Source organism: Marmota monax, unplaced genomic scaffold (genome assembly GCF_021218885.2).
Source record: "Marmota monax isolate L192 unplaced genomic scaffold, Marmota_monax_Labrador192_F-V1.1 WCK01_AAM20220418_F8-fsc00022, whole genome shotgun sequence".
In the NCBI taxonomy this organism is placed as follows: domain Eukaryota; kingdom Metazoa; phylum Chordata; class Mammalia; order Rodentia; family Sciuridae; genus Marmota; species Marmota monax.
In genome coordinates, this window is record NW_026695215.1 from 24,159,754 (window position 1) to 24,173,430 (window position 13,677).

At 34.2% G+C, this 13,677-nt stretch overlaps 1 protein-coding gene across 2 annotated transcripts in view; it reads right to left on the bottom strand.

Moving 5' to 3' along the window:
• The window catches only part of Atp2c1 (ATPase secretory pathway Ca2+ transporting 1), a 134,916-nt gene that overhangs the window by 36,265 nt on the left and 84,974 nt on the right, over positions 1 to 13,677 (bottom strand). For both annotated transcript variants that reach the window (XM_046431448.2, XM_046431449.2), the window contains 6 exons: positions 10,672 to 10,796; positions 9,805 to 9,902; positions 7,741 to 7,836; positions 7,565 to 7,654; positions 5,019 to 5,123; positions 362 to 518 (listed from right to left, as the gene is read on the bottom strand). In XM_046431448.2, the coding sequence (XP_046287404.1) occupies positions 362 to 518; positions 5,019 to 5,123; positions 7,565 to 7,654; positions 7,741 to 7,836; positions 9,805 to 9,902; positions 10,672 to 10,796 (671 nt within the window). The remainder of the gene's footprint in view (positions 1 to 361; positions 519 to 5,018; positions 5,124 to 7,564; positions 7,655 to 7,740; positions 7,837 to 9,804; positions 9,903 to 10,671; positions 10,797 to 13,677) is intronic.

The window sequence follows — 13,677 nt, forward strand, 5'->3', positions numbered from 1 at the left end:
CATTTATACTAAAGTATTTTAATTCTATTAACAATAAAGACAAAGTGACAAAATAATAAAAGGATAACATTATTTTACCTTGACCTTCTCACAAGATCAAAATTATTCAAAATAAAATTTCTATCACCCACTCAAAGACTACTACAGGTCTGTAAGAAACAGAAATTTCATATTTTGCTGCATTCTTGACTTTCCATCTTTTAGGGTCCAGTTAACCAACTTAAATAAAGCACCTCAGAAATGGTAAGGAACAGAGTTGGACAATGCCTGGAATCAACTGAACAGCTCAGATGTGAAATATGAATTCAAATGCAATTAAAAGAAGGCTATAACTTTCCACCCCAGGGTCAAAATAGCTTACCTCTGAGACCAGCTGAACCCATCCGTGCCTTCTCTTGTTGGTACATATCTCTCTGCTGCTGGGTGAGAGTCAAGGTCTGCCCTTTGCTGAGGTACGTAGTACAGTATTTAATCACCTGCTCATAAGCACCCTTCATAAAACAAATCTCTGGTCTGTCCTAAGAAGAAAAACATATCAAATACAAGTTTCATTTTGACTTGCATATATCTGCTATTGGAGTCCAAAAATAACTGACATGTGTTTCTCATAATCCCAGAAAGTTACTCAAACCTCTCTGAATGGCACTTGAACTCCTGATGATCAAAAACTCATATGTGGCTGGGTGTGGTGGCACACATTTGTAATCCCAGCAACTCGGGAGACTGAGGCAGGAGAATCCCAAGTTCAAGGATAGCCTCAGCAATTTAGCAAGGCCCTAAACAACTTAGCAAAACCCTGCCTCAAAAGTTATTTAAAAAAAAAAATTAAAGTGGGGCTAGGGATGTGGCTCAGTGGTTAATAAGCACCCCTGGGTTCAATTCCTGGTATTAAAAAAAAAAACACTCAGGTGGGCCAGGCATAAATACATGCCTTTAACCAAGCTCCTCAAGAGGCTAAGGAAGGACCATGGCAAGTTTGAGGTCTCAGCAATTTAGACCCTGTCTAAAAACAAAATATAATGGGCAGCGATGTAGCTTGGTAGCAGAGTACCCCTGTGTTCAATCACCAGTACCACCAAACAAAAACCCCCTCACATGTGGGAGGTTTCTGCACTTTCTATAGAAAACAACATATGCTCTACCAATCATCCCACACAGTGAGGGGATGCTATACTAAGGCCCATCAGACTCACTGAGATCAGGGAAGAAGCTCATCATAATCCAAAAGGGAAAAGAGATCCAACAACAACTCATAAACAATGGTTCAGGCTTTTTATAAGTTGCTAGCTACATGTCTATATCTACCCAATTTAATCTAACAACCACCTTGCAATTGGGGTTATTATTAGACAACTTCTTTTATTTATCATAATAAAAGAAATCTCTGATCTACCAGGCACAAGGCTCTGGGTTCAAATCTCCAGCACCAAAAAACAAAAACAAAAAGTAGTATTCAAAAGCTTATATTGGCCAGGTACAGTGGCGCAGGCCTGTAATTCCAGCGGTTTGGGAGCTTAGACAGGAGGACTGCAAGTTCAAAGCAAGCCTCAGCAACTTAGCAAGGCACTCAGCAACTCAGTGAGACCCTGTGTCTAAATAAAATACAAAATAGGGCTGGGGATGTGGCTCAGTGGTTGAGTGCCCCAGAATTCAATTCCCCACCAAAAAAAAAAAAAAAAAGCTTATAATGAAAAAACTACAGTCCCTACCCAATACATCTCATCTGAGTTCTACTTCAGAGGCAAAACAATTAACTCTTTCAGCTGCTTTCTTTGGTATTTACCAATGTGTTTTTAACATATTTATATTGCTACTCCTTCAATTATCAATTTTAAACAGTTGTCTCTTGTGATAACTATGAATTTGGCCACCTCTACTACCTATTCCCCCTCTCCTTATCCTTACGATACAGTTTAAGATTCCTCACTGTTAAGCCAAGAACAGTAATGACCAGTCATTCATAAACATTCCAGTTCTCCTTGAAGGTAGGAATATATTTCCCAGCTGCACCCCTTTAGCCCTAAAGTGAGATGTGACTTGCTTCTGTCAAAAAATGAAAAGCATGTGTGTCACTTCCAAATGGAAATTTAGAGCACAACGCACAATTTGATGCTTCTCTATTCCTGCCATGACTGTGTGTGTGCGCACAGATATGAAGCTTCCATCTGCCACAGTTCCCAAGTAACTACAGTGAGCATCGATTTGGGGGTTTAGGGAGGCAGCAGAAGAACATGATGTTTCCACAGTCAATCCTCACTTACAATTCACCTAAACACTTCTTTTCCCATTCAAGTTTTGTGAAGTAATAACTGCCCTATTTTAAGTTTTATTTAAACCTCTCAACCAAACCTTCTCAAACTCTTCAATGTGATATAAAACCCTTCCCATTTGATGATTTTCGCACAATCAAATGAGCAGGTAAGCCGTAATTTCTGTATTGTTACTGGAGACCTTCCTCCTTCAGTCTTTTTCTCTTTCCCTCTTTTAATCTGAGTTGGTTTAGGCCTGCCACACTCAGAAACTTCCCGTCACCTCCATCCTCACCATGTTCTAATTCTTCCTTTTCCTTGAATTATTATCAACCATTACCTTTCTAAAAAAGATATGTGAAGTGAAATATGTTTTATTTTATCCTCACATTTGTAAGTTTAGCGGAAAATAAATTTCCTCTTATTGCAAAAGCTTTGCTCTATTATCTTCCAGTCTGATGTTGACACAGAAAAATATAAAATAGGAACTTTAATTCTCAAACCTCTGTGTGATCTCCCCTTCACCTAAAGTATTTAATATGATCTCTCCCTCTGGAAACTTTTCTAATTCTCTTTCTCCAAGTGTCCTCAAATTTCTTGATTACAATTCTTGTGTTTGTCCCATCACCACCCTCCCGGCTCCTCCACTTTAACATACTCATTGTGCCAAGCAATTGGAAACTATTTTATTCTAGAACTCTTTACATTCTGGAAACATTCCCATTTTCTGCTCTCTTCCTATTACCACTGTTAGGTGGATGTTGAATTTTTTAAATTTTCTCAATTTCTCTCTATACTATTCACCCTATGAGTTTTTGTTCTACTTTCTGATAGATTCCTTAAGTTATTTGATAAATATCTGATTCAAAGAATTTTGTTTTCAAAATACTTTGGAAATTTTATGGTCTTTGGAAATTTTCTATAACATCTGGCATTCCTTTTATTTCTCTGAAACCTTTTTCTCTGTTGATTTGGTCTGTTGTCTTTAACAATAAAGACTTTCCCCAAGTATCTAGCAATCCTTCCCTGTCCATTTACATTCAGGATGAAGAAGTTAAAGGACTAGAAGCTTCATGGTTACTGACAAGAGCTCATCAACTGGTAGACCTTGCCTCTAGGTTATGAGATGAAGCCCAGAGATAGGTAAGTGCTTCCAAAGAACATAGGTCTTGGTTAGGAGTGTCCTTTACTGTTAAAACCTTCCTGGGGGCTGGGGATGTGGCTCAAGTGGTAGCGCGCTCGCCTGGCATGCGTGCGGCCCGGGTTCGTTTTCAGCACCACATATAAACAAAGATGTTGTGTCCGCCAAAAACTAAAAAATAAATATTAAATCTCTCTTTTCTCTCTCTCTCTCTTAAAAAAAACACCTCCCTGGGACTAGTAAGATTTTCTAAAATTCTTCAGTATTCTAACTGCCTACACACATTCTAAGAGACAAATGGAATTAAAAACTAAGCGCTCATCCTTAAGGAAAATGATTGTGCTTTTAATCTTAAAGCCTAAATCCTACCCTTCACTTCTGCCCCCAAGGGCAGATTTCTAATATTCCATAGGCATAAAGGAGTACCAATGGCCTTGGCCTAAAGAAGTAGAAAAGGAGCGTTCTGTTGGTTCCTCTTTCAGAATTTTTACTTTCTCCCCTGTTTTCAGTCTTATGCCTTCAAAGGTACTTATGAGTTTATGTCTTTTTATTCATTCCAGGGAGAAAAAAGAGATAAAGGTATATTGTCACATTCAAATAAAAGACTTCCAAAAACAAACTACATAAGCAATTAGCAGAATTCCTAGTAGAGTACTACTCATAAGTTCAATATTGGCAAAGTTGGCCTTTCTTTTAAAACCAATGTTTCCTACTTATTATGGGTGGGGGAATCCTTTTATTCATTACTGTCTACAAAATTTAACTGATTATGGTCAGTTCAGGGATAAAAAATTTAACTGATTATGGTCAGTTCAGGGATAAAAAACACATAAGCGATTTTTCATTCATATTAAATAAAATTTAAAAATAATATATAACTTTTGGGTAGTTGTAGATGGGCAGAATGCCTTTATTTTATTTGTATATGGTGCTAAGGATCGAATTCAGTGCCTCGCACATGCTATGCAAGCACTCTGCCACTGAGCTACAGCCCCAGCCCAATAATAAATATATTTTTAAAGTAAATTTAAAGCATCAAACTGGTAGCAGTAACTATGAATGCATGATTATGCACTGTAGATAATTCAGAACTATTATGCAAAAATTTCTGAAATACCCAGGAACAAATAAAAGCTTAAAATACCTGTGCATGTCATTTTATCAGTTTGTAAACTGGATCAACCAACATGAATTACATACATTTGGAAACCACTTTTCCACCAAATAAAGTGGGTTTTGTTTGTTCTAAAAACATTCCTTCAATGAAAGAATACATATTGACAACACACAGTCAGAAGAAACCTATAATGAACCATTAACATTAGAACAAAAAACATGTGGGAGAGAACTTGATGTCACAAGCTCCAAGAAACTGAGACTAGGCTACAACATGTTTATTTGTGCACCTAACAAAACTAAATATATCTATACACAGATTCTATAAGAGAAAAGAGATCAAGATAACCAGAAAATAAGAAGAAATGGGTGCACTATTAATTATGCATACTTTAAAACAACTAGTCTTTTATTTAATGTATACACATTGTTTAAATCTCAAGGCAGAGGGTACAATAAAAATAGCGACCTAAGCTCAACAGGTTATAATTATTCTTTAAAAAGAGAGATACCTGCTGTGTTCGGTGTACACACTTAACAGCCATCCACTTCTGCTCAGAGCTAAAAGGATATTCAGCTTTTCTGATATAGTCTTGTTGAAGTCCATCAAGACCCATCTAAATAAGACGGGGGGAAAAAAAAAGAAAACACAAAGTAAATTCTAACCATCATGTAATTATTCTTCCTTTAACAAACAAATTTCATGACTTATAGTTTGGTTAGTTAGATAACTGGATTATTTTTCACATAATGGTGAAAAACTAGTGGTAGTCCATTTACATTTACTGTATTTCCCTGAACAGTAGCATACATTTTCAACCTGAAAGCCTGTGTATGTAGATATAGTCTAAGGCATGTTACCTGGACTATGTATATACCAGATAATACTGATCTACCAGCTCAGTGAAAAAGTGAATACTGGGAAAAGAAAAGCTGATTCTCGTAACTACATAACATCTTTACATGAAAACACTACAGAATATTGCCTTTTTCTCATTCAAAAGTTAATATTTCTCAGCAATTATAGTTATAGTTATATATATAGTTATAGTCTAACTATATTAATCTATCAGCTCAAGTTCTGGAAGGAAGCAGGATATAATGCAAAGATAGATAACCAATACTGAGCAAGAATTTTATAAATGACAGAAGTTTCGGATCTCCCACACTTCTTAGAGACTCAAATTTGTCTTGCCTGTTGCTACCATCCTAGTTCTTTTCCCCATTACTTGATATCCTTACTAATACCAATGTCACATGTTGCTCTCCCTCTCAGTATCCTTTGCATCTTCTTCCAAATATCCAAAAATATTTTTAAGCTACTCAAAAATTTCATTTATTGGTTTTTGTTTTCTACTGTAATAATGTTCAGAATCTTTTGGCATCTGAAGGTCTTCCAGAAACCAACCATATGTAGTCTATTAACAATCATGCTGGTTACTCAAACACCTTTAGCCAACTGATTAGCCACAACCCATTCTGTGCCTGTTTATTCCTCTGTGCTTTAGTTCTAGCTCTTTCCTAGCTTCCTTCATTTAACCCCTTCCTATCCTTTAAAGCTCAACTCTCAGATATGAATCGGCAATATTCTTAAATGTGGCTCAATGTTTTGGATTTAATTTTCTTGGTCTGACTTTTATTCCAAGAACATCAGTTATACTCCCTACCTAACATGTGAGGCCTCTGACCATAAGGAAGTGGTTTTTCGTCTCTCCAAGAAGCTAATATCTTGTAAAGTGTAACACAGGACATCACTTTTTTGATATTTTTAAAACAGTTATTCTATGCTTCTTAGTCACAAGGAGACCAAATGACAAAGAAAAGTAGTTTTCTATAGAGAAAACATATGTTCTAAAACTATCAACTTATCAATAAAATGTTAAAATAACCCACAATTCTCTATAGGCTCTCATTTCCAATAACCTTATTAAGAAGCATCCAACTTCACACAACTCTCAAAGTTTTTGCAAACTACTCTTACAAGTAGAAGCAGTTATTTTTCTTAGGAAAATAGCAAAATGGAATTTTAGGTTTCTCACTGAAACAAATCTAAGATTTAGGATATTAAATAAATTGGGACAGACAAAAGGTCACTGAGAACATCACTCCTCTCCACAATTTTAATGAGACACTCATTTTAAGAAATTGATAAAGGAGGAAAAGTGAATACTGGGAAAAGAAAAGCTGATTCTCGTAACTACATAACATCTTTACATGAAAACACTACAGAATATTGCCTTTTTCTCATTCAAAAGTTAATATTTCTCAGCAATTAGAAATAGTTATAAAGCTTTTCAAACAGATCTCAGTATTATGGAAGACAGGAACAATTCTTCATTAAAAAAAGAAATTCATCACTGGTCATTAGTTTGTACCTGGCATATAAGGAATGAGGCTGAATCCCCCCAAACTAAAGATCAAATGTTCTCTCTGATATTCAGATGCTAACACACAATAATGGAGGAGGGGAAGGACAGAAGTTCAAAATGAAATGAAGGTAGGGAAGGGGAAGAGAACAGGAAAGAGTAGAATGAATCAGGCATTAATTTCCTACATTCATACAGGAATATACAACTAGTACATCTCCATATCATGTACAACCACAAGCATGGGAAGTTATACTCCACATATGTATAATAAGCCAAAATACACTCTATATAGTCATATATATCTAAAAAGAACAAATTTTTAAAAATTTAAAAAATGAGGCTATTCTGAAATAGCTCTATGATCTATATTTCTACAAATAAAATTGGTTCCCAAAAAACAGCAAAAATAATGAAATACTATCAGTCTTCTTCACTTAATATCTAAAACTCAGTTAATACCTAAATCAATGGCCTCTCATTTTGTTGTGAGTAATGCTTCATGTGTCAAAGGAATCAGGTACAGAACTGGGGTTGTGGCTCAGTGGTAGAGTACTTGCCGGCCATGTGTTAGGCACTGGGTTTGATTCTCTGCACCACATATAAATATATGAATAAAATAAAGGTCTGCCAGCAAGTAGAAAAAAAATATTAAAAAAAAAAAAAGAAAAGAAAAGAAATCAGGTACATACCTTCATTGCAAGAGCAATCAAGGCTCCTTCTGTTGGTTTTCCCATTAGAGTGTTGTTCCTAATTACAGCATCATTGCACACACAGCCCGCCTGTGAAATACATAAAAACTATGAATGCATCATTGTGTCTTTAAGTTATAATAAAGAAAGATACCTTGTTGGAATAAACTATTTACCTCAACAATTCTGCTAACAGCTGGATTATAGAATCCATGAACAACATCACCATCAACAATTACTTCCCCAAACTGATTATAGCCAACTCCAGTAACCTAAGGAAAATAAAGTGGAATCAATAATACAAACAGTAGTGACAACACTTATGAAAACCAAAAATTATCCTGAGCTACGTTCTTTTTTATGTTGTTGAAGTATAAACCTAAAAAAGCAATAAAAATTGGTCTGAAGAACATGTAATAGTTAAAAGAATAGATTCTAACTTTCACAATGATTAACCTAAAAAGATTTTGTCTTCTGCTTATAATATAAAAAGTATGGGTAAGCTGGGCATGAGGCTGGCAATTTCAAAGCCAGCCTCAGTAAAGGCGAGCTGCTAAGCAACTCAGTGAGACTCTGTAACTAAATAAAATACAAAATAGGACTAGCGATGTGGCTCAGTGGTCAAGTGCCCCTGAGTTCAATCCCTGGTACCCCAACCCCTCAAAAAAGTATGGGTAAACCATGAAAAACTCTACAGACAAATGAGCTTAAATTTATGTAATGCTACACTTACAATTTGCAAAGAACTCAAATCCATTACCACATCTAACACCTGACACTATGACCGAAATAAAAGCTAAATTCTTTTCATAAATATTCAGGCTCAGAGACATTAAGAAATTTACGCTAGTACTTATAAAAACTATTTAATGTAATCCATAACATACCAATTTTAAAAACAAAAGAAACAAGGCAGATACTTAATTCTATACGGCTAGAATCCATCAAACCAAAATATCCAAATTTTATATTAAAAATAATATAGTTTAGAGAGAAAATAATTAACAAATGGTTAATGCTGGAAATACAAAAATCATAGATTTAAAAAAGGAAAAGAAGACCTAAAGAAGACTTAAAGAAGGAAGATTCACCAACATAGCTTTGGGTGACCTTGATCAAATTTCACACACTAAATAACAATAGTTTCATTTTATGTAAAATGGACCTAAATAAATCCAACTTTGTCAATCTGTCTAATGCTTACTTTGCTCAGTAAAGTAGCTGCAAATATATTTTAAAATACTGTACCCCTATTAAATAGTGTTGCAGTTGAAAATCTTGCCAAGACTGAGAACAAAAGGAACTTGTTTTCAACCAGCTTCCGAAAGAACCACCACAAAGATGTGCACTTGAAATTATCAATATACAATTTTTTAAAAAGTTATTACTCATTCACCCATTCAAGTATTTATTATTATAATACAGGTCCTAAGCTAGTCAACAGAGTTCCTGTTCTAACTCATAGCATAACAGGAAAAAAGACAGTAAATTTCACCTGAGATAAAGGCTAATGAGATATGGAATGCTAAATAAACACATAACATAGGGCAGCTGTGGGTGGTCTACAAAGCTCTTCTGAAAAAGTGAGGCTGAATTTAAGTGCAAAGGATGAAAAGACATCAGACTATCTGAAGAAGTAAGAACAGCAGCTAAGGTCCTAGGAGGAATTTTGTCACATTGGGAAGAACTGTAAAACCATATGTTTGCTGTATAGTAACCAAAGCAGGCAGCATATATGGCTGGAGAGAGAAAAAGAAAAGATCATATAAGGCCTTGATATCAGGATTTTGAACACAATGAAAAACCACTGAAGTATTTTAATTTAGGGAGTGACATGTTCAAATTTCAACTCTGAAACAATCCCTTGAACTTCAGAGAGTAAGTGCATCAATGGATACAAAAAGACTAGTAGAGAGGCTTTATCAGAAGGCCATCTGAAACTAGGGAAGCTAACTACAAAATAAATGGTTAGGAAAGTTATTGAAGTGAAAATTGGCAGGACTGGCTGACAGATGGTGATTAAAAGGAGTACCAAGGAGGAATTAAAGTTTCTGAACTGAACAAGTATCCAAGTAAGACAAAGACCTAGTAGTAGAGTCATATGGGAAGGAAATAACTCTGCTGCTAAGTTAATAGATCTTCTGATGCTAAAACATTGGAATTGTCAGGAATGTTAAATACCAAGCTTCTTAACAAAGGTCTGCTATTGTTTTAAAAAAAAAACAAAAACCATAGAATACCTCAGCATGCAGACCCTCTGAAGTAAATATGTGAGTAACAGTCATTTCATTCTTCGTCAGTGTTCCAGTTTTATCTGAACAAATCACATTACAGCAGCCTAGAGAACAAATCATTATGTGTTATCAAAAGAATGAGGGAAAAATACAGCTTGACTTATAAAATAAATCAGACTCTGGAACACTGTCCTAGTCTCTAAATTTTACACAGATCAACTCATTCATAATTTTAAATTAATTTCTCACCATAAGGTAAATTTTCTGAAATTAAAAATAATTAGATGTTCACCTTTTCTTATTTAGTTTCTACAAAGCTATTCCATATTAATTTTATGCTATGATTGTATATAATACACTTTCTAGAAGGATTGGAGGGTTCCTAAATATATATCCACATAATTTCTTCAGTAGAAATTTTTTGAAGTATTTCACTTTCTCAACATTAAAATGCAAATTAGAAATTAAATTTAATATAATTTTGGACAACCTAAGTATTTTTTTAAATTTCACAGCATATCATGAATAAAGTTATATTAGACGAATATATAACTATTATATACTTACTGTTCTTATAAGCAAATTCAACTCAAGTATGACACTTTGGAATCTGTAATTATCAATTATTTTCTGAGAGATGTCAAAAGAAAAAATTCTATTAATTTTACTGTTTAATTTGCTATTGATTTTTCACCATGATTCAAGCATTAGAACATTCAACAATGCAAAAGATTTCTAATACCATATGAAACAGTACTCAAGTCAAACATCATTGTGCAAACTGCTAAGACAAAAACTAAAACCCAAACATGATTCACTGCTGATATGAACAAACACATCATTGCATAAGAATGTTTTTAACAACAGACTTACCCAGAGTTTCAACAATAGGCAGTTTTTTCACAATGGCCCGTTTTTTCACCATTCTCATAACACCTAGGGCTAATGTCACTGTGACCACAATAGGAAGACCTTCAGGAATTGCTGCTACAGCCAAACTATAATCAATATATACAAAGTATTAAAGATGCAAGTTAATCAGTACAACAATAATTTGAATTGGAAATTACTTAAAATATCAAAGTTAATTCTGTCAATTGCCCAAAACAGACTTCTCAAAAAGGAAAGGAAAGTCAATTACTGGACACCTATTAGCTTCTAGGTTAAGCACAATGGTTAAAAAAAATACAGATTCTGACATCAAATTGCCTTGTTTGGCATACCTGGATTCACTGACTTTTACTTGTGAGACCCTGGACTACTGGCTATTTATTAATACACCTATGTATTCTATAAAATATGAAGAATAGACATTAAACAAGATCAAAAACTTGTGGGGGGTGAAATGTAGTTCAGAGAAACAGTGCTTGCCTAGTATATGCTAAGCTCTGGGTTCAACATTCAGCACTTAAAAAAAAAATCATATGAATGTTTATAGCATTATTCACAATGACCAAAAGATGGAAATGAGCCAAATGTCCATCAACTGATGAATGTATCATTCAGCCATAAAAAGAAATAAAATACTAATCTACAACATGGGTAATCACTGAAAACATGTTAAGTAAAGCAAGTGAGACACAAAGGCCACATATTATGCAATTCCATTCATATGAAATAGTTAGTATACAAAAATTCATAGAGACAAAGCAGACTAGTAGTTGCTAGGGACTGTAGGCTGTTGAGGCACAGGGTTTTCTTTTGGGGTGTTGACAAAGTTCTGAAACTAGATAACAGTGGTGATCATAAAACACTGAATATTCTTAACTCCAATGAACTGTACACTTTAAAATGAAATATTCTATGGCATGTACACTTTATCACAATTTTTTAATTCACTATTTCCTTCTATTACCTAACAAAACAAGTTCCATATTTCATGTGCCACCCCAAGTACAAAAATACTCCTATCCTTCATTCTATGGCTATTTCCTCTTATGCTTCTACACCCTGATTTATAATATCTACTTTTCCTTCAGTACGATCTAATTTAATATTATTAACAACTTGTTCTAGAGCCATAATTAACCTTTCTATGTTTTGTTTACAGATTGATTCTAAAGGCTGAAAGTAAACTAGAACATTTACACAGTGATTACCTAAAAGCATACACTGCAAAGTTACATTAATACTTCCTTCTCTCCTTTGGAATACTCTTAAGAATTTTCTAGCTCAAATGGAATCCACTTCTCTTAATACTTCCACCTATCTTCATTAAGTCAGGAAAAGAGGCCATCATGATTTATAATCTACATCCAATAAACCCTTTATATTTGTCATTTTATAAATAATTTATACAGGAATAAACAGATTTTAAAAAGTCACATTAGAAACTTTCAGTTTCATTTTAATCCAAAATTACCCTGGATTTGAATGTATATGTGCAAATACATACATATGTATGTATGTATGTGTGTGTGTGTGTGTGTGTGTATATATATTTCATATATATATAAAATGGGCAACATCCTTTGGATGTAACAAAATACTCATCAACTGTCATTCATTTTTTTAATACTGAGAATTTTTTTTAATAGAGTGAGAGAGAGAATTTTTTAATATTTATTTTTTAGTTATTGGCAGACACAACATCTTTGTTTGTATGTGGTGCTGAGGATCGAACCCGGGCCACACACATGCCAGGCGAGCGCGCTACCGCTTGAGCCACATCCCCAGCCCTCAACTGTCATTCATAAACCTGGAACATACTGATCTTATAATACTGATTTCAGATTTCAAAAAAACATTCTAACAGGTTCTAGCATATCAATCCTGGTTCCTCTTTTTGCGTTTGTCCTATCAAAAAGTAACACTTCTGGGGCTGGCGTTGTAGCTCAGTAGTAGAGCACCTGCCTAGCACCTGTGAGGCACTGGATTTGATCCTCAGCATCACATAAAAGTAAATAAAATAAATCTATTGTGTCCACCTACAACTAAAGAAAATATTAATTTTAAAAAAAAGCAACACTTCTGAAAATGCTGATGGCTACTTTGCAGAAAAGAGGACAGATACCTTGCTTCATACATACAAAACATTTCCAATTTTAGATCTACAAGCACCTAAATGAATTTTTCCATTTCTGCTTATTTCCTTTTAATCACCTTTATATTCATACCACTAATTAGCATTTCTCCACTTATATGTAAAAAGCATGACATAAGTACCATGAAAGATGAAAGGATACCATTATATATTCTTTTAGCAAAGAAGGATGATCCAGATTCTTGCAGAAAAACACTGCCTGAGAAAATCCTTACTGTAGAGTAACTGAAACATGTTTCTTTTTGTCCTTAGAAATAGAAGGTTTCCTTATCAATCCACAAGTGTAAGAAAACTTATCATTATCTAATAACTCATACTCTTGAGATTTCAATTAAATGATTAATTTTACCCATTTCACTATAGCTTTCAGAGCTTTTTACCTAGCGCTCAGCATTAATCTTCTGATTTGTCTAATAACTATATATCTTTTCTGTTGATTCTCTTTATCAGAGAGAAAGTGAAAAACTATTGAATTCTCAGGTTTGCTGACTGCTACAATAAAAAAACTACAAAGACACTCTCCAGATTTCTTTTATACCTATTTAAATGAAATCCTGAGCAACACAATAAAAAAAAAATAAAGGAAAATACAATAGTGATGATTTACTTTTTTATTATTACATCAGTTTTCCAGGCCATTCCATCATCTGCTTTCTTACTTAGTAATTTTTAACACATTTGGAAATAATTATTAAAATAATTTTTAGGATGACAAAATATCAAATGTTTCAAGAAATAGAAAAAATTAGATAACTAAAGATATCATAATGTGGCTGCGCACTGTGGTGCACGCTTGTAATCCCAGCAGCTCAGGAGGCTGAGGTAGGAGGATATTG